The sequence below is a fragment of the Macaca fascicularis genome, chromosome 1, assembly GCF_037993035.2.
Source record: "Macaca fascicularis isolate 582-1 chromosome 1, T2T-MFA8v1.1".
Lineage (NCBI taxonomy): Eukaryota > Metazoa > Chordata > Mammalia > Primates > Cercopithecidae > Macaca > Macaca fascicularis.
The window spans coordinates 16,705,014-16,727,054 of NC_088375.1; the positions used below are offsets into that span (position 1 = coordinate 16,705,014).

Sequence of the window (22,041 nt, forward strand, 5' to 3'; positions counted from 1 at the left end):
GTGGAGTGAGTCATTTAAGTAAGCCCACAGTTGTGTATGCTCATGGTTGGATCCATGTGTGTATGGCATACCACGTGTCTTTGTTGTACACTACAACACTGCTTCCAACCAACAGTGAAAACATGAAATGTGTCACCTTATTGCATTGGAGTTACATAATACTGGCTCTCAAGGGTTTCCCCTGGTCCATTGCACACACACACTCTACTTCACATAACCACATTTTGTGGGCCCCCGAGATTCTCAAGTATAGAGAGATACTCCTGTTCATAGGAAAATTCTAAATCTTATTTCAGGTCTTGACTCAGATGAAGAACTGGGGCTGCTCTGTCACCACACGTCCTATCTAGGTGATTGTCTGGGGCTGCTTGTTGGCTCCTGATATCCTGTAACCTTTTCTGTATATTTCATGTGTCTGCACGTCTGCATGGTTATTCACGCTCTGAGGGTTGGGGGTGCACAGCGGGACATGTGCCCTGGCTGTTCTGTCTCCAGAACCTTCTCTGGGTTGGGGAGAACTTGAGAGAGAGGTCCCTCTCCTTGGTTCTGTCAGTCGAGTCATTATCCAACTATTACTTCATGCATAGCCAGCAGCTTTGGCATTTCTTGGGATGTGGAAAGAAGAAAGCAAATTGGCTCTAGCAAATCCAGTGTCTGCTAATTGTCCCCGTGGCTGTGATGTGCATAGGCCATACAGCCCAGTAGGAGGACAGCCAATCTCCATGCTTTCTCCTTCTCTGAAGCTTGCCTGAATTTGTTTTTCTTTGTTTTGTTCCAAAACAAGGCAGTAACTGATTTGAAGGGGGGAAAGGATTTTATTTATCTACTGCATTTCCACAAAGAAACATTGCCTTGCAGTGATTACTAACCCATCTTTCTGTGTGTGTTTCTCCCCTCCCCAGACCAGAGGGTGGCATCCTTCTGCACCCTGACAGATATGCAGCATGGGCAGGACCTGGAAGGGGCCCAGGAGCTGCCCTTATGTGTAGATCCAGGCAGTGGCAAAGAGTTCATGGACACGACTGGGTATGTGAGCCCCTGTGGACCCCTCCCTCCTGCTGTGCCAGGCATGATTAGCAAAGATTCGGCTAACAGACTAACCCTGAGCCAGGCAGGTGACCATATTCCACCATGCCCTTTCCCAGTCCTGAAGAATCCAGAGAAGGGACTGAGTGGGACTACTTGGCTCCCTGCCCTGCTGTGGGAGACCGCTTTTAGCTGCATGACCACTCTGCTCCATGGGCACACCATGCCTGCCAAGACTTGTGACCCTGTGCCCACGGTGGCAAGCCTCACTGTCAGAGAGGGCAAGAAGGAGCCTCAAGGTCAGCGTCTGCTGCCGAATTATTGCAACAGCATTAGGCAGGGATAACTCACCAATTGGCCTTCCACCTGCCAGGCTGCACATGCTCACCAGCCCAGGGCATGGCTCCTCCTAGAACCTGGTCCTTGATCCGGCCTCATGCCCTCCATTGAAATATGTTGGGAACATCCCACTCTTAGCCCTATATTCATGACATGTTCTTCCGCCGTGAAATGTATATTCTTTACCTGTGTCATCCATTCTTAATTCCAACTTCTGTGTGAGCTGAATATAGAAGTTGGAATTAACTTCGTTAACTTGCATGTTCACACTGGTAACAAGCTTCATAATATTGCCATCATAGAGAAAGGCAAATTGGGGAAATTGACTGGTTCCCAGGACTTCATTTGGGTCTACCTTGTCTCCATTGGCTAAACCAATTTAAATAATATATCTTTCGATTTCCTACCGACCCGTATATCTATAGAGATTCTGGATCTCTTTTTAAATCAGTAAAGTCCCAGAATGGGCTTTCCAGTGGATCAGCTATATGGACACTTTCCATTCTGACATATTATAATGTATCCGCTTGCTGGGCTCTAAGCACATGAAATAATTTTTTCAAGTGAAAACTTGACCAACAAAATGCTGAATTGACTGTCTTGAGTCTTTCTGATTCTATCCTTATTTGCTAGGGAGCGTTCTCCATCACCACTGACCGGGAAAGTCAATCAGTTGGAATTAATTCTTCGACAACTCCAGACCGACCTTCGGAAGGTAATCTATTGGAAGAGCATAATCAGAACTCTTTCTCTTATCAAATCAGCCCCTTATAACTACTACAGAGAAATTGAAGAGATTCAGGAAAGAAGACTGCCTTACACAAAAACCAATGATAAATACAAACAGATGCTCCTGAGGTCTCACTCCATCTGCTGACCTGCAGCTGATGTATTTCATTTTGTGGGATGCAGGGATCTCAATGGATATGAGTAAATGAGGATTAGCCCTCGTGTGGCTAATCTTCAGTGTGCAGTAGAAGCACGGTGGGCCAGCATTTTTTAGTTCAGTGAGTTATCGGTTGCACCAACTCTGTATGAGCTGACCTCAGAGGAGTCCATTGCTGCCAGAAAGCCTGGTCTCTGAGTCCTGTTGTCTGTCTTGAGTCAGCTTCGCAGCCCTCAGAACTTCTGCTCTACACATCAACCTGCGCTTGGTCCATCCTCAAAAGAAATTAAATCCTGTATCCCACAAATACTTGCTGAGCTCTGTTCCATCAGCCCTGTGCTGGAGAGCCAGTTGGTTGTCCAGGGAAATGGAATGGGGTGCGGTAGCGAGTGGGAGGGCGTCACAGGAAGGTTTTTGTTGTGATGGCTTGGTTTGGCTTTTGAAGAAGGGAAAAATCGTAGCTGGTGAGAATGCTGAGGAAAGGATTCAGTTGGGAGGGAAATCCTGATGAGGGTGAAGGGCAAGTGGGTGGGGCTCTGATCTAGTCACAAGGAGGGAGCTGGCCTTGGATAAGAGTAGGGACAACTTATACAGTTACCAGAGTGGAGCAGAGTATGTGTGCGTGTGCACGTGTTCATGTATGCACCACGTTCATTCACATACACAGAGTCCAGACAGAGATGTTGGCAAATTTCTCAGATTGTTTCTTTTTTTTCTAGTCATGAGCTGAGAGTGGTGAGAAGGAATATAAGAGCTTTGTGGATAGAGGATATGGGTGTACCACAGCATGTAAACTAACCGGGTGTATTTGGGAGACTTGCCAAAAAAAGCTAAAGCACATTTGAATTTGGAGCATAAGTTAAAGCGATACCTGTTTTCCTGGTTGTGTGTTTTTTCCCCAGCTTGGGTGACGAGCTGTCCCAGTTTGCCCGGGATGGAGAAGTTTTCTAGGATACGGAACTTTCCATATTAGAACCAGCAAAGTCCCATGCAAGCTGGGATGGCTGGTCACCTTATCTCCAGCTGCAAGTGTAGAATCGTTGGAGAGTTGAATTTAGCCAATATTAAGATTTAGACAGGAAATCAAGACGAGGAGAGAGAGAGAGGGAGAGAGAGGGAGAGACAAGGACCCTGGGGCATGTACAGTGCATGAATAAACCAAAGAACCCAGAGTCCAGGCTGGTTGAAGAGAAATAACGTCACAACTGGGGCGGAGGTGTTGGTGGGCAGTGAAAATAAGAGTAAGATTGATAAGATTGATGGATTCTATCATTACTGGAGGAGGAGATACTGGAGAAATTATTTTTAAAAGACAGAAGGTGATGGTCAAGAAGTAGGAACTTGAAACTTTTAGGAAGAGATGCAGTCATTGACAATAGCACGGTATAGGATGTGGTCATGGGAGTGGGAGCTGAGGAAGGCTGGTTTTGAAGATCGCTGAGAGAAAGCGATGGAGAGGCTGAATGGCCAGAGTGTCGGATGGAACATCTCAGTGGATTCGAAATCATCAACACAGATGACAGGAGTGGGATGGGGAGAAAAGAGCAAACCAGGTTCTAGAATCTTCCCGTAATGATGGTTGGGACTGGAGATACAGTAAAGTTTTTGCAGCCAGGAGGGGTAGCAGGTCTCATGACCTAATGGCACATTTTTTAGAGGAGCTGGAATTGTAGGAAGGAGCGGAGATCTGGCCTGAACAATAGGGGATGCACTGTCTGCCTGCCCGACCCCCGTAGTGAGCTGCTGGGGACGGTGTCCTCAGGAGGGAACCAGGATTCACTTAGAGCACGAAGACGAAGGGAATTTCAGGAGGACAAACTGAGCGTGCACAAGGTCTTCATGGCAGAATCCAAGTTCCATGGGTCATAATAAAAGGTTGGCAGGGATGCGGAGAGGTGGGCAGCTGAGTCACAGCAGAGGTGTTCTGAGCTGTGGGACTCAGACTGTTGGGACCGAGAGTCGTGGTGAGGAATGTCCGGGGAGAGTCCGTATCCAGGGTGGGCTGCAGTTGCTCCTTACAGCGAAGTGAGTGGCCAGCTCTGATTCGGGCCTCCTCTGGGGACCAGGGTCTTTTGCGCCAGTGACCAGGCAGGTGGTATTGGGGAGGGCCTCGGAAGGGATCAGGAAACGAGGAAACCTTGAGGGCGGGACCAGACATGCCAACGGTGGGGGCCTCCACTCACCTCGCTCAGTGCTCCCGTACAGTGCTGTGGGTGGCATCTGGTGGCATTAGCGGTCGAGTTAGATCCCATTACAGAAATACCAGTTGTTACAATCTGACAGTGGACCCCTCTGTCCATTTAGGGCAAGACATCGCTTTCAGCAGGGAGGGGTCTGAAACTGGTGCTGTACATTTTTTTATTGCTATATGTTGGAAACTCCAGATGTGATTCTTCTGAAAGTCTTGATTATTTTTACGTAGTTTTTAATGGCAGACTTTAAGGGTCATTATGGAAATATAGTGTAGCAGGAAAGCTTGATGGAATGAAAGACCTAAGTACATATTTTATTATAAACATATGTAACAGCTCTGCTGATTCCAATTTTGTACTTAGAAAGTTTTGTGCATTTGTCAAAGGGTATTACCTTTCACCTTACTGTAGTCTCCCTTTTTTGGATAGAGCGTGATATAAACAACGATGAACACCTTCCTATAGAAAGGCTATCTTAGCACCCTGTGGGAGCAGAGTGGGATGAAAGAACAGGGTGCATGGAGTGCTCGTTCCCATCCATTTGTCATCAGCAGGAATCAGGATCAGGAAAGTTCCCTCACTGAAGAAAGTCACCCCTTCTCCCCTCAAAAAGTACATAAGTAAAAATAAGAATAAAAGATTCTTGTAGCCCAGCTTAGGAGGAATGAATGTATCGGTCAGTCTCCATGACTCAGTTTATTTCTACTCTGACCAGGAAAAACAAGACAAGGCTGTTCTCCAAGCGGAAGTGCAGCACCTGAGACAGGACAACATGAGGCTGCAGGAGGAGTCCCAGACCGCGACAGCTCAGCTGCGGAAATTCACAGAATGGTTTTTCACCACCATCGACAAAAAATCTTAGCCAGTCCGCACCTCATCAAGGGACCATTGGGAAATGCCCCCTTGTCCCTTTGAAGTCACAAACGTGGTTTTTCTGTGTGCTTTCCACCAGTCGTAGATGTTTTTGCTGTTCCATTCTGTGTAGCGCCATTCACCACAGCAGGACAGGGAGCCTCGACTCTTTCTCGGTAGCCACAGCAGAGGGCAGTGCCCATGTGAAGCTGAATGAATGTAACTCCTGGTGTGAAGATGAATGTAAACCCTGGCGACAGTTGAGACCTTTTTTCTTTTAGACTCTGCTGAAACATGCTCTGGCTTGGGCTTACCTCAAGAGGGAAGATAGTTGGGTTTTATTTCCTATTTATCAGGTGACCTGGTAGAGATGTAAAGCAATTTACCATAGTTTGGGCTTTAGTATTGTAAAATAAACATGAGAACAAATAATCAGACATATACTTTAATGTTAAAGGTGCTCTATTTTTTTGGATGTACAGTAGTTTTATTTCCACAGCCACATTACCATAGCAATAAGAAAGGAGGCATAGTACATAGTTGGAAAAGCTTTGCGGGGGGGATTAAAGAAAAAAAGCACTGTTGTGTTTAACACTAGTTCAGATGCAGTTACCTTAGAGACTTATTTATTTGCAGGAACAAATGGTGCCTGAATATTAACAGTGTTCTGATTAAAAACAAAAAAAAAACAGATACATATGCCTTGTAAATGGCTCACCGAGTTGTCAGTAGTCACTTCAACTCTTAGTTCACTTTTGTATAGTTGCTCTGCTGGAAAAAAATGAAAGTGAATCTGCTTAACTCACTAGAACTTCCTTGTGTGCTGTGAGCCGGCGGAACCACTTGTACAATGCCAGATTTGTTTATCTTTGTACAGAAGCTTTGATGAAGTGTCTTGTATTTAACACCCTTATTTAAGCTTATTTAACCTTAAATTGTTAATTTTATAAAATTTGGTTTGGCCTGCACTACGATGAGGGTTGGAGGTAGCTGCAGGCTCAGAAGAGACTGAGCTTGCACAGATCAGACCGAGAAGCAGGGTGAGAGATTCTAACGACTGGATGCTGCTAGTAACACGTTGTTTGTATTGCTTTACCATTTTTAACTGTTAGATTTGAGATGAACATACATTTTGCTTTTTTAATAAATGTTTAAAAGAAGTCCACATAAGAAATGGTGCTGTCAGGTGACTAGATTTTTTATGATCTAACATGTCTACAGTCTGACTGTATGTGAATTTATTTCAGGTCATTTAGGACCTTGATTTGTATTAAATACTGTTCAGCTGCCTTCTCATAAAATCCCAGATCGATTTTAGGAAGGGGTATCTAGTAGTTTTTAGTAGCTGTTGTGTGCCAGACACTATTCTCTGAACTTTTCATCCCTCTCATTTAACCCCAACGGTATCCTCCATAGGTAGGAGGTGGGGTTCTCATTTACAACCACATGAGCTGTGGCTAAAGTGAAGTAATTTACCCAAGATTGCCTTAAAAAAAAACAAAACACACACACAATTTAACACTTTGGTGTTGCCAGCACTTTGGGAGGCCAAGGTGGGCGGATCATGTGAGGTTGGGAGTTCAAGACCAGCCTGACCAACATGGAGAAACCCTGTCTCTACTAAAAGTACAAAATTAGTCGGGCATGGTGGCGCATGCCTATAATCCCAGCTACTTGGGAGGCTGAGGCAGGAGAATCACTTGAACCTGAGAAGTGGAGGTTGCGGTGAGCCAAGATCATGCCATTGCACTCCAGCCTGGGCAATAAGAGCGAAACTCTTGTCTCAAAAAACAAAAAGAGTAACAGTTTGAAAAATTATCAGGAAGAGGTAAACTGTAAATATGAGTCAAATGTAAGACAGGAGACACAAAACATGGATCCAGATGTGAAGGGAAACACTGTTAAGGTCCATTGCTCTCAACCTTTGAAGAACAGAAAGCATATCAAGAATTCAGAGGAAGCAAACTGACTCTTAGAATTGGCCCTAAAAGGAATTTTCCATATGGGCTTCACATGGGAGGCATATTGAACAATTAACATTCTCACAGTGGATGTAGCAGTAAGCTTCCTAAGGCTGTTTCGTGCAGCTGCCCTCTATGAAACGCACAGGTGCACCTCCAAGATGCAGCCAGGGACTGGAGATTTTCAGGGAATAAGAACCTTATGGGCCACGTAGATACCGTCCTTCCTCCCTCCTTCCCTTTTTTTTCTTTCCCATTACTGTGAACCAGGCAGCATGCTAGGAACTGAAAATCCAACTGTGATCAACGGGGGTCAGGGCCCCTGTGTGCACAGGCATACAGTCGAATAAGGGAAGACAGACATAAGAGCACTTCAAAACATGAAAGACAGAAATAAAAGTACCTGCAACAGGCTACCTTAAGTAATTATTATGAACACTGATACTGTCTGAATAGCTCCTGGGTGCCAGGTCCTGTGTAGTGCTTTGTGTTACCTACCTAGCAGCCCTGTGAGGTGGGGTGCCATCATCACTCCCTTTTTAAAGATGAGGAATCAGGACCTAGATAGGGTGGTCCGAGGGTAGACGAGGGTACACGAGGTTCAGAGTCCCTAAGGTTAGTGTGTTCAAGAAATCTAGCAGAAGCCAGGACGTAACAGGGAGGGTAGAGCAGTGGGAGATGTGCTTGAAGAGATCAGCAAAAGCCACACCATGAAGGAACTGGAGGCCATGCTAGACTTTGGATTTTGTTCTAAGTCAAAAGGAAGCCATTGAAGCAGGAAAACTGCCTGATGTGAGCTCTATTTTAAATGGATTATTCTGACTTCTAAAGCAGAATGGACCACGCAGGTCTTCAGACTTTCTGTGTGGGGCTTTATCTACAAAGGAACCATTTGAGGCTTTGGGAGTCACATATTGCCTCTGTTGCATACTTTCAAATTTCTGTTTAACACCCTTTAAAGATAGTAAGAGTCGTTCTTAGCTTGCAAGACCACACAAAAACAGGCCACTCACCAGTATAATTTACCAATGCCAGGCATAAGGCACAGTACACGAGGAAGACCGGTCTAGGCAAGAGATGGTGTTGGCATGGCCTGTGGTAAGGCAGTGAAAGTGGAGAGAAGTAGGTAGGCCACACATGAGAATGTATTTGGAGGTAAAGCGCACAGAACTGCTGATGGGTTGGAGATGAGTTGAAAGGGCTGGATCCAGGGATAAGCCCTAGACTTCAAAGGAATCGATGAACTGCATGTTTGATGACACGGTTTTCCATAAATATCTCTTGCCTTTAGTAAAGGCTTAACAACAGTTACGCTCCTGGCAAGGGCCTGGAATACAGCTCTCCTGTGTCTTTGATCAAGGGTGGGTGCATTTGCTTTAGCGCTACTAATCCGATGGAAAGGTGGACATCGTTTAGAGAAAATAAAGGAACCTGACCAAAACCTAGCTGAATGGAAAGCCATTCCATCTTCCGAAGGCATACCTGAGGATAAGACCAGAAGACATTTCTTGAAAACACAGTTCTCAGTCTATACTAGCAAAGGAATGAATAATCTGTCTCAAGTCCATCTCCAAAGGGCCATGCCAAAAAACAGGGCCAAAATGATTTTGGGTCTGTTTAGCTTTTTCAAACATGTTTCCAGTCAGCAACCAACCAACTCCATGCTCCCATAGTACATGTAGTTTTGAACAACTTGGCGTCCTGGTGACACTGTTACAAAATGTGCCCCTTAACAACTACACACATTGACTTGCTATAATGACTTACTGGATACAAACCAAATATTTCGTGGAATATATCTGCTAAAAAATTTATTTTAGAATAAGCAGGTTTTTCTAACCATATGGAGTGGACTACTATGTATTAAGGCCATTTTAGTATGTGACAAAGTTAATTAACATATTAGGCTTTTATCCTGCTATTCTCTATAGCTAGGAGAAGGCTTATGATTGGAAACGTAAGTTACACTTGAGGGGGCTGATAGTACAGTTTTGCCTTTGTGGCTCACAATGATCTTTGAGATGCCTGGAGTCTGTTCTGCGAGTCCACTAAACTGCAGAATTTGATCACCTATTATTTTTAGCCTTCAAAGTCATGAAGCCATGAAACATAGCTTCTTGTTGGCACATCCAAAAATAAAAAGATAACTATGAAAACATTAAGGATAAAGACCCATAATGATGATAATAGAGGAGTGCTTGAATAGGGAAATCACCTGCTCCTTGTATAAAATAATTGGCCTGAGAAACCGCAATCTGTGATTTAGGGAGAGAATTGGCATACCATTTAGACTGATCAACAAATGAATTCTCTGGTTGTGGAGAAGCTGTGAACATAACCTCTTTAAGAGTCAACTCTACTGTTTCTGCCGGATGGAATGTGTCACAAGAAACAAGCCACCATCTGAGGCAGAACCACCCTCTTGACCATGACGATCGCTGCCCCACCATGAAATACATTTGTGTGAACCTTTCTAAGAGACAAAGGCCCACGACTTTCAGGTCAACCTCTGGGGATTATTAAATAACCTCAGATCCCCTGAAATCACACCAGTGTTGATTCTTTAGAATTTCCAAGTTGAGATACGGGGCTGGGAAGAAGTAATAAAGATTTTTGCACACACTTTTCTCCTTTGAATTACTGGTTAGTAAGAAACAAGTCCAGTTCACTTGAGTGTCTGTGGATTTTGTGCTTAACACTTTTAAAACCAGTTCCCTAGCTCTAGTGTAAGCAAGTCAGGCATACTACTCACTCCCGAAAAAGAAAATAGAACTAAATGGGTTCTATTTAACACCTAGTTAGGGGCAGGTAGCAGGAAACTATTTATTTATGACTCACAGGAGAGAAAATGGTAAGAGACCTGCCAAGACCTGAGGAATGCATTCGATTTCTAACCTATAACCTCCAAATTAACCAAAGAGCAAGTCTCCTGACTAGGCAGAAACAAGTACAAAGGAAGTATCTCCTCGTGTATTTTATAAAAGGTTTAAACGGGCATCACCCCCAAGTGTCACATTCTTGCATTTTGACACACAGGATTTGAGTACCTTTTGGTTGCTTTTTAAAAACACAAAAACATAAACCCTGCAAGCCCTCTCTAGTTCATGTTAATACCAGAAAATGTACTGCCCTCTTAAATCCTTACAAAGTTTTGATTAAATTTTAGCATCCGCAGACTCTAAAAACATGTATCTCTGTTTTTCATCTCTTAATATCAGGGATCTGCCTAAAATTTGCAGAGCAGCCTGTTTTTAAGTAGAACAAATGAAAAATAATGAGCCCCCTTGACATGCGAAAATACCGTTTGGCTGCAAAGCTGGAGCTGAGTTCGTAAAAAAACAAAATGAAGGGTAAGACTTCCAGTGTCCTGGCCATTGGTACCCATCAATCAGGCTCTTAGGCAGTGGTGTTGGTAGTCTTGTAATAAAGAGCAGCTCTCCCAGCCTTCCTGTGACCCAGTGAAAGCCATGAGGAAGGCTGTGTGCAGGAGAGGGCTTCAGAGTGGTAGCATTTCAGTAAATTGCCTCAACTAAATCAGTGCTGGCTATTAATACACATCTGCAGATGGAGACTTCAGGCCCTGGCAGAGTCTCCTCCATCGCCGTGTATGAAACAAGCTGGGACTGAGCGTCTGGGCCCATGCCCCTCTTGCCCACGACCATAATCATTGATGCCAAACAAAGCGGATCTTGCTGAATGCTCCATTAAATTAGAATAATTAAACATGGCAGTCGTGTGCTGCTCTAGGATCTGATTAAACACCTTGTAGAACCCCATCTGGGCTGAGGGCTTGCCAAACAGCAGGCTACAGCCCACAGTCCCCGCTTCCATGAATATAAAATTCCCAGAATAGGCATTCTGTATCATTTTAAATTAAGTACTTAAGAACGCGAATAGCACTACTCAGGAGAGGAAGTGCACAGAAGTCAGTGGGTTTAACCCCTCAACTCCTACTTGATTATTTTTCATTGTTCCTCTCGAACTATAAGGCTGTTGTTCTGCCAGCATCATCTTAAAACATTTCACTTCAGATGATTGTGAAGGGGGAAGGATTAGAGAGAGGCCTGGTAGTGACCCAGTTAATGACACTGGCATTACACTGTAGACTACACTGTTCATGTGAATTCCAAGGTAGATGGGAGCTTTGAAACCAAGTTTTTCTCCCTAATTTAACAGATTCTTGTTCTGTTCTTTCAAAGCAAGAGCCACCTTAGTGATTTGTTCTGAAACGTAAAATTGAAATGTTCTGGGAGTCTTGGTTACTGTCATTGTTTACTGTCCCATTGGGTAGGGATTATTCTTGTCAGTGACACTGATTTCCAAAAGAAAAATTGTATTAAGAACCAAAGATGTAGCTGTATAAGGAAAGGTTCTGAAGGAATCCCACCTTCACTTGTCCAGAGAAACAATTTATTTCGTTTTATTTTAATTTCAATAGGTTTTAGTGAACAGGTGGTTTTTGGATACATGGATAAGTTCTTTAGTGGTGATTTCTGAGATTTTGGTGCATCCATCACCTGAGCAGTATACACTGCATCCAATGTGTAGTCTTTTATCCTCCACCCTTCCCCCCAGTCGCCAGAGTCCTTTAGATTATTCTTATGCTTGTGCCTCCTCACAGATTAGCTCCCACTTATAAATGAGAACATATGATATTTGGTTTTCCATTCCTAAGTTACTTCACTTAGAATAATGGCCTCCAACTTCATCCAAGTCACTGTAAAGGCCATTTTGTTCCATTTCATGATTGAGGAGTATTCCGTGGTGTATGTGTAACACATTTTCTTTATCCACCGTTGGCTGATGGACATTTAGGTTGGTTTCATAATATTTTGGCAATTGTGAATTGTGCTTAGATGCATGAAGTAGTTCTGCCATAAAAATGCATTACATTAATGGATGTGACCATGAAACTTGTGTGTTTATAGACACACATTTTATTTATAAAAGTAGCTGCCAATACATATAGAATATTCCAACAGAATATCTTTAGTATTTCTGTTGGAAAATTTGACTTGCCCTGTCCTGCCAAAATAATTCTTGGTTATTTGTTTATTTATTTATTTATTTATTTATTTATTTATTTATTTATTTTGGGACAGAGCCTTGCTCTGTCGGCCAGACTGGAGTGCGGTGGCATGATCTCGGCTTACTGCAACCTCTGTCTCCCAGGCTCAAGCAATTCTTCTGCCTCAGCCTCCCGAGCTGGGATTACAGGTGCCTGCCTCCACGCCCCGCTAAATTTTCTTTTGCATTTTTAGTAGAGATGGGGGGTCTCATCATGTTGACCAGGCTGGTCTCGAACTCCTGACCTCAGGTGATCCGTCCACCTCGGCCTCCCAAAGTGCTGGGATTACAGGGGTGAGCCACCGTGCCCGGCCTAACTGTTGGTTCTTATAGAAACCTGTTGCTTTTATTCTTCCCTGTGACTTCATCTTGCATGGCCTTGTTCCCTCCTAAATTATGGCTTGTGATGAACTGTATTTTAAATGAAAAGGATAGGGATGTGGTGAGTGTTAGCAAGGATGTGGAGAAATCGTAACTCTGGTCCACTGTTGGTGAGAATGTAAAATGCTGCAGCTGCTATGGAAAATATGTTGATTCCTCAAAAAATTAAGCTTAGAATTACCATATGATCCAGCAATTCCACCTCTGGGTATGAGCCCAAGAGAATTTAGGAAAAAGGTATTTATACCTTGAAGAGGTATTTGTACACCTGTGTTCATGGCAGCGTCATTCTCAATAGCCTAAAAGTGGAAACAACCCTGATGTCCATCAGGAGATAAATAAACAAAACACGGTCTATCAATACAATGGAATATTATTCAGCCTTAAAATAGAAGAAAAATCTGACACGTGCTAAAACGTGGATGAACTTTGAGGACATTATGCTCAGTGAAATGATCCAGTCACAAAAGGACAAATACTGGATGATTCCACTTATATGAGGTAGTAGAGTAGTTAGATTCATAGAGACAGGTAATAGAATGGTGGTCACCAGCGGGTAGGGGGAGAAGGAATGGGCAGTTGTTTCGTGGGTCCAGAGTTCAGTTTGGGAAGATGAAAAGAGTTCTGGAAATGGACGGTGGGGAGGGTTGCAGAGCAATGTGAATATACTTCATACCACTGAATTGTACTACTCAAAATTGTTACGATGGTAAATTGTACGTTATGTCTTTTTCATCACAATTAAAAGTAAAAGATAGGAATGTGGCCCGAATGAGTGAGTTTGTGGGGACTTGGAGTGGATAAGCACAGGGAAACCAGGAAGCTTAATCTCACAAAAAAACAAAGACCTGTTGGAACAAGTGCAGGAAAATATAGAAACACCATTGAAGTGCCCTCTGGATGTTAAAGAGCAGACAGACTTTGATCAATTGCCATCTATTCAGAGAGAAGAGACGTCATTCCACGGAGCTGTGCTCTAGGGGCCTGCAGGAGGATCAACAGGGGAAAAGAGGACCTCTCTCCAAAGAGTGATTAATTTGGTAATTAATGTGTAGAAAAGGAAGAATGACTGAAGTGTTTGCTCCAGGCCCTAAATTTTAACATTTCGTTCTGCAATGGGAGCATCTGGTAGGACACTGAGGTTGGATGAGCTAAAGAATGAGATCAGACACCAGGACAGCAGGAGAAGAGATTAAATATGAATAGCTTCAGGGGTGCTTGAGGATTGGGAAGCTTGGACACAGTGGGGAAGAAAGTGCTTGGAAAAAAGAAAAGACAAAGGCCATTATAAGAAGGCCTGGTACCCACTGGAAAAAAGAAGAACCACAGAGCTGGAGAAGACCAATCCCTTCACTTTATAGAAGACCGAGTTCTAGAGAAACGGTTGAAGAGGTGAAATCAAATCTATAACATGGTCCCCGATACATTTATTTTTTTGGTTGAATCAAAGGAAGTGTCGTATTTGTGAATATAGGGCGCTGTTTGCGATTTGGGTAAGGATATCTGCACTCAAGATTTTATCAATCTCGGTCAAGTTAGAGCAATCAAGACCCAGAAGTGAAAATAAGAAAGCATCATTGAATACCTTTAAGAGGAAGAATTATTGAGGAAAACCTAACTTTTGCCATTAACCCAACTTTATTGAACCTGCCTACAGCCTGGCTCCCATAGTAATAACTCCCCTGGTCATTGAACACTAGAGCATACTCAAGGTACAAGTGTAGACCAGGTGAGACTTAAGACTCCCTGTGGCTCCACATGACCGTTTCAGAGGTGCTGGGACATTGCCCACCTTTCTGGCCTTCGGAAGGGAGAAATATCCAGGTCAGCCCTGCATGCAGCTGACTGCCCAGTGAGAAGGCAGATCGAATTTGTGCTTATGGAGGACACTGGGTCAGGGCTCAGTTACTCCCATTCAGCCTCTTGGGACTCCATGTTGAGTTGCCCAGCTCCTGTGCACCTTTACCAGGAAAGGTCATGTTTAACCAGTGCCGTGAGCACTTTTCAAAAGGCTAATTGAGTCTCCTTTCTGTGTCTTCACAGAATGTCTGTGGGCTCATGCTAGCCTATGCTTGCTATTAGGGAACCAGGAAGTGCGCGTTGGTGCTTTTTTTGTTGTTGTTGGAGATGGAGTCTCGTTCTATCCAGTGGCATTATCTCAGCTCAGTGCAACCTCTGCCTCCCGGGTTCAAGCAGTTCTCCTGCCTCAGGCTCCCTAGTAGCTGGGATTACAGGCATTTGCCACCATGCCTGGCTAGTTTTTGTATTTTTAGTAGAGACAGGGTTTCACCATGTTGGCCAGGCTGGTCTCAAACTCCTGACCTCAAGTGATCCACCCACCTCAGCCTCCCAAAGTGTTGGGATTACAGGCATGAGCCACAGTGCCTGGGTCGGTGCCTTTTTTTGTTTGTTTTTTTAAGAGACAGGGTCTCACCTTGTCACCAAGGCTGGAATGCAGTGGCACAATCATAGCTTACTGCAGTCTTGGACTTCTGGACTCAAGCAATCCTCCTCCCTCAGCCTCCCAAGTAGCTGGGGCTACAGGCACGTACCATCATACCAGACTAACTGTTAAATTATTTTGTAGAGATGTGGTTTCATTATGTTGCCGAGGCTGGTCTTGAACTCCTGGGCTCAAGTGATACTCTTGCCTTGGCTTTCTAAAGCTCTGGGATTATGGGCGTGAGCCACCATGCCCAGGTGATTGGTACCCTTGAGTGCTATAGAGACAGAGCGGACGTGCACTTCCTACAAAGCTGCCTCCTTTCAGCTGGCCAGCCTTGGCAGAAAGGGAGGATGCACTGAGTGCTCACTGATCCCAGCTGAGCCCGCTGCTGAGGGCATGAATCCGTTCTGAAGTGAGGAGGTAAACTGTCTTCGATGGCTCCTGCACAGGGTCTAGAACCCCACAGATCCTTGCTGTCCTTTGCCAAGTGTCCTGATGTTGAGTTTAGGAGAAGGGACGGGGTCAGGCTGGAAAGAAAGAAGACTGAGAAGGAGCCTATACTTGCTACAGATGCCCTGTGCCCATTTTCCATTTGCATGGTGGCCGTGAGCAGCCACATGGCTGCAGTCTAAGCTTTTCAGGAGTGACCATTGGGCCTAGAATTTATTGTCAATTATGTGAAAACCCTAGAAGGAAAATCTCCTATCAGGACTTTATTTTTCCTTACTCAGCAGAATTGGGCTAAGATCATCTTTGAAGATTCTTTTTCTCTAAGAAGAGATCATTTACGAACGGTATTCTCAAGTACTATTTTAGAACTCACCAGAGTTTTGTCCCGTAACTGATATTAGTTGATTATATTACACTGCAGTGTAACTCCTAGCCCCAAATTATAACGCTCACTTCCTTCCCCTGCTCCTCTTTCTCCCCTAGTCGCCCCCACCTTTTCACCCAGAGACTATGGTGAATACCCATTATGGGGCGGACACTGTGCAGGGCACTGGGAATACAGCATGAGACAGCATCTAAGGAGGTGGTAGTGGGTGGAGGAGAAGACTTTATCAACAGGGGAATCACCGTTTGCCTTGGAGTGCAAAGTAACACAAGCAGCAGGGGAGCAGTGAGTGGGTATGGAGAGGGGCTGCAGAGAGGAAGGAGTACCAGAGCCGGATACTAAAAGGCAAACATGCCTGTGTCTTTTACTTTTATTTATTTTTGAGACGGAGTCTCACTCTGTCACCAGGCTGGAGTACAGTGGTGCCATCTTGGCTCACTGTAACCTCGGCCTCCCAGGTTCAAGCAGTTCTCCTGCCTCAGCCTCCCAAGTAGCTAGGACTATAGGCACCCACCACCACCACGCCCAGCTAATTTTTGTATTTTTAGTAGAGACAGGGTTTCACCATGTTGGTTAGGCTGGTGTCAAACTCCTGACCTCAGGCGATCCACCTGCCTCAGCCTCCCAAAGTGCTGGGATTACAGGTGTGAGCCACCGCGCCCGGCCATATGCCTGTGTCTTAACTCCACAGCTTATCTAGTCTTTGTCTCCACTACAGCCATGTTGCTAAGAAGTAAAAGGACCACGACTTCTTTCCAGGTGTGATAGGAAAGAAGCGAAAATGTGTTGATACCATCTAACTCCGTGGTTGCCAGGAATCAAAGGAACATGATACAGGTATTAACTTAGAAAAAACATTTTTGTTTTCTGCCCGAGTACACAAAAGCAATGGACGACTACGACTGCTGAAACCCACAAATGCCTCCTTTCCATCACTGGTGGAAACCAACAGTCAAGCAGATGGTCCTGAGCCAGCTCATGTGTGTGTCTCCTGGGGCATGCTGGACATCAGCAGCAGACACCGGGTATGACTGTGGAAGACAGGCTAGACACGAGTTTAAGCTGGGAACCCCAAGGCATGGCAAAGTGCACCTGGGCAGGTGGATCCAACTTGGGCTGCCCGCTGTGTGTCTGTAGCACCTGCCCCGCCAGATCATAAAGGCCAGGTCAGATGAGAGGAGCTGGACCTTTGAGGGGGGCTCAGGATAGATGGCCAGCCCTTGCTCTGCCCCTAGAAAACCCACGGCCTCAGAAGAGACCTGGCTTCCAGGGCCTTGCTAACCTCAGCTAGGCAGACTGAGCCGGAGCATCCTCAGAGCCCTGAAAGAAGGCGCAGAGGAGCCCAACATGGGAACCAACTCCCTTGAAAGGATGCTGGCCAATCTCCTTTCCCGGTGTAAATGCCCACAGTAGAAAGATTTTCCCCTCTCCAAGTTTTACATTTTTCAAGCCGGCAAATAAAAGCAATCTGTGGGCCTGTGTCTGATTCATGCCGGTGTCTGTAATGGGTTTCCCTGGCCCCTGTGCCCCTCCAGATTGCAGGGAACTTCCAGGCTGTTTTCTGTTTGCCCCGCACCATGCACCGCGCTCCGTCACATTCACACCCAGGAAGCCTGAGCCAGCCAGGGTGACCCGACATCCCACAGGGGTTCCCAACCAGCTCTGCTTCCGGGATGTGTCCAGCCATCTTCCCCCGGATTACTTCTGCTAGAAGGAGCTGAAATTGCTGGCCCTGATGAGAGTCCATGCTCACCTGAGTAGTAGAAGGGCTATCAGGAGCAACTGAGACAGTTTCCTGGCGTGGGCTCCTGGTTCTTTTCACCTCTCCAAGTGGGATTTACCATGAGCTAGGCTGCGCCCTAACGGCACACTGTTCTGAGGTTGATTCGCCGGACTTTGGAAGGCAAAACAGGAACAGTGATCTGGAGAGGGCTGAGCCTTGAGCAGGCGTTGCTGCTTTGACAGCTGACAGTGATCCCGTGATCCCTTCCCAGAGAATGTGCTGTGTGGCCGGGTGAAAAGCTGCACTTGGCTCCAGGGACAGGCGTGACCTCAGTCCTGTCAGACTGAGGAACTCCAGGCCATGACCACCCCCTCATGCATCCTTTCTTCCTCTCTTCATTCTGGGTGGGGTCTCCTGTGCCACGTACTATCTCAGTCTGCACCATGGACATTCGAAACACCAGAGCACTGGCAAATGTCGCCGGGGCCCTGAGCCCTAGGGATGCAGGCATCTCTCCAAGGGAGCTCCTCTCACACTTGGAAGTAGACACCGAATGTGTGATGTCCTCTGTGGCTCCCTCTCCACCTACTCATTTCCACATGTCTACACGGGCTGTCTGCACTGCCTGCACGCCCACCTGAGGCATCCAGTAACCAGCCTCTATTTCTACCACTCACCTAAGCCTGAGGGTTCTAATGAGGGCCACCAGAAGCCTACCAGCTGCTAAAACTAATAGACATGGAATTTCAATAAAAATAGAGTGCAAGGGCCGGGCGCAGTGTCTCATGCCTGTAATCCCAGCACACTGGGAGACTGAGGTGGGCGGATCATGAAGTCAGGAGATCGAGACCATCCTAGCCAACATGGTGAAACCCTGTCTCTACTAAAAATACAAAAAAAAAATTAGCTGGGCTTGGTGGCGCGTGCCTGTAATCCCAGCTACTCGGGAGGCTGAGGCAGGAGAATCGCTTGAACCAGGGAGTCAGAGGTTGCAGTGAGCCAAGATCGAGCCACTGCACTCCAGCCTGGGTGACAGAGCGAGAGTCCGTCTAAAAAAAAAAAAAGACTGCAATAGCTTCCTTTCACTGTACATCTCCACGCACGCACTGTCACGTGGTACTGATGAAGCTGAATTTTTCAGACCTTCTCCTTGCCCTCCCATGGCATTGGCAGGGTGACCTAGTCCCTCCTGGAAATGTGATGCCCCCCATCCCAGGACACTTGGCCATGTATGGCTCTGCCCACTCTTGCCTGCTGCCTTCCCTGCACCTCTCCTTTGGCCACTCTGCTGAAGTTGGCCTCTGCCTGTGTTCGTGGCTTCCCACAGTCTCTGCTCATTCCTGCCCAGGGCCCCGCTGGTCCCAGCTCTTTGCCCTGACTCTCCCACAGCCATGCGGGAGGTGCAGATGGGCTGACTCATCACCTCCTGAGAAGAGCTTCTCTGTGCTGCACAGGTAGAACACCCAACACTGCATCCCCAGACATCTTGGCAGCGAGAGTTGCAGATACAACTTAAATGCTGCCAATCAGTCCCCATGCAATGCAATTCAGAGCTCAGTCATGTGGGCAAAAGGTAGCACTGCAGAAAGTATCCACTGGTTGCTGTAGGTGTGGCAGGCAGGATGCTGGACCCCATGGTCCCTGAGCCATAGCTAAGGGTGGAGACGCTGGAGCCAGTAGTCAGGTGGGCTGCGTGACTCCAGCTCCTTGACTGGGGCACCCTGCACCTCCTTTTATACACTGGCTCTGTGGAGTTCCTCCAGGAGTCACCCCTGCAGCCTGCTCCTAAGATTTTGAAGCCACTTATACAAACCACTGTCTGCTGACAAGAGTTGGCGTGCTCGTGCTTCTCTTCCTCTGTCGTGGAAACTTTGCACTACCTGGACCACTGTCTCTACTTCGGTGTCCCAGTTCACACTCATGATTTCCAAACCAGAATTCTCCTCTTCTGTGTCTGATAGTATGCTTCCAGCAGCAATTAACAGGCACCCAATTGAAATAGACTTGAATCCTAAGGGGGGTTTTTGGCTTACAGAACAGGAACTGGAGATCAGCAGGCTTCAGAGCCGGTTTCCTCTGGTGACATAGTCATGCTCCCAAGGCCCTGGTTTCTGCCACTTACCTGCTCCATCTTTGATGACCTCAGCCTCATCCTCAGGCTGGCTCTCTGCCCTGTTCCCAGGATGGCTATCCATGGTGGCCAGCTTTCTTCTCCACCTTCAGAGAGAGAGAAGAGAGAGAGAAAAAAAAAAGAGAGAAAGAGAGAGAAAAGACAGAAAGACAGAGAAGTAGGGGTGGGGAGAGAGAGGGGAAGAGAGAGAAGGGAGAGGGAGGAAAGACAGAGAGAAAAGGAGAAGAAGAGAGAACAGAGCGTGAGAATGAGCTCATGTTTCTGCTTCCAGAGTCCAGCAGGGCTCCTAAGGCCTTCTCTGATTGGGCCGACTTAGACCATGCCCTCATGAGCTCATCACTGCAAGCAAGGATGGAGGATTGACTTAAGACTGTCAGAGGCCCTCTTGAAACTTGGACCTGGGGTCGGCTTCCCCAAAGCATAGGGAGCATAGTGGACAAGGTGACCACCCAGACTAGAATGTGAGGACTGTTCTGAAGGGGAGGAGAGAATCTGTGCTAGGTAGGACACTGCCAGGGACTGAACGCTTCTTCCCCCAACCCCCAAATTCATACATTAAGACCCCAGTGTAGTGACATTTGGAGGCAGGGCCATTGGGAGGTAATTGGGTTTGGATGAGGTCGTGGGAGTGGATCCCTCGTGATGAGAGTAGTTCCCCATAAAGGGATGAAGAGCCAAGGCTTGCTCGCTATGTCACATGAGGATGCAGTAAGAAGGTGCCCTTTGTAAACCAGGAAGTGCACCCCCACCAGACACCAGATTTGCTGCACCTTGACCTGGGATTTCCAGCTCCTATAACCCTGAGCAATAAATGTGTGTTGTTTAAGCCCCCTTGGGCTTTGGCACATTTGGGACAGTAGCTCAACCGGACAGACCAAGACAGAAACCCAGCAATATCCTCCACCCGCTTCCAAAACGGTTCATGTTCTGCGTTCTCATCCCCATAGCGGTGGGTGACAGCCATGTACCAGGCGCCCTGCCCAGGAATCTGTGAGTCAGCCTAGGTCACAGCCTCTCCCTCACTGTCTGCATCTAGTTCATTGCCAAGATACACTGTTGGTGGTGGTGGTGTTCTCACTTCCCAAATACCCTGGAATTGTGTCCTCCAGCTTTCATCCTTTCTTTCAAGCTCTCACCAGTGCCCACCTGAACACAGCACCCAACTCCTGAGTGGTCTCCTGGACTATCCATCCCCCCAACCAGCCACCCCCATACCACGCTGCCGGCACCAGGGTGCTGTGACACATCCTTCCTTCCTTGCCAAGCTCCTGATTAAAATGCTTCTGGAGGCCGGGCACGGTGGCTCACACCTGTAATCCCAGCACTTTGGGAAGCCAAGGCAGGTGGATCATTTGAGGTCAGGAGTTTGAGACCTGTCTGACCAACACGGCGAAACTCTGTCTCTACTAAAATACAAAAATTAGCCAGCTATGATGATGAACACCTGTAATCTCAGCTACTGGGGAGGCAGAAGCAGGAGAATCACTTGAACCCAGGAGGCAGGGGTTACAGTGACCTGAAATCGCACCACTGCACTCCAGGCTGGGCAACAGAGTGAGACTCCCTCTCAAAATAAATAAATAAAAATAAAAATAAATTAAAAAATAAAATGCTTCTGGCGCTACCCTCTGCCTCAAAATAAAGCCCAGCCATGCCTGCCTCCTATAGCTCAGCACTGTCTCCTCAGTGCTACCTCCCTCCTCACATACCCACTGGCTTCCCAAGCACATAGACCATTTGACACACAGCACATTTGTGTGGCTGAGGGGAGAGGCTCCGGAGCCTCTGAGCCGGACCAGGGGTTGCACACTAAACTCTGGGGCAGCGCCACGTCCCAGCCCTGTCCCTGGTGATTCTGTGCTATTCATTCCCACTTTTCCTGTTGGTGTGAAAAGTTATAGAATCCTAGAAACCCAATCCAGTACTCCACAAAATTAAAATTTTTAAGACTCCCAGTTCATTACATGCCTAACTATAAAGGCAAAGCTATAAAGCTAGAAGAAAGCTTTAAAACTATAAAACTAGAAGAAAATGCAGAAGAATATCTTTAGAGTCTTGATAAGGAAAAGCTTTACTAAGCAAAAAAAAAAAAAAAAAAAACCACACACACACACAAGAAAAATGATGTGATTGGCTTTACTAAAGATTTCTGTTCAACAACTAGCAACAGAGACTGGATGAACAGACGGCAGAAAACATATG

The 22,041-nt window shown here is 46.2% G+C and overlaps 1 protein-coding gene across 15 annotated transcripts in view; it reads left to right on the forward strand.

The window, feature by feature from the left end:
* SIPA1L2 (signal induced proliferation associated 1 like 2) overlaps positions 1-6,469 on the forward strand; it is a 232,349-nt gene extending 225,880 nt beyond the window's left edge. For 10 of the 15 annotated variants that reach the window (XM_045391690.2, XM_005539766.4, XM_073996200.1 and 7 more), the window contains 4 exons: positions 297-350; positions 903-1,026; positions 1,999-2,080; positions 5,159-6,469. In XM_045391690.2, the coding sequence (XP_045247625.2) occupies positions 297-350; positions 903-1,026; positions 1,999-2,080; positions 5,159-5,305 (407 nt within the window). In that variant the 3' untranslated portion in view covers positions 5,306-6,469. The remainder of the gene's footprint in view (positions 1-296; positions 351-902; positions 1,027-1,998; positions 2,081-5,158) is intronic. The other 5 variants (XM_073996406.1, XM_073996454.1, XM_005539770.5 and 2 more) reach the window with 1 other exon arrangement.
* Positions 6,470-22,041: the final 15,572 nt, after the last annotated feature.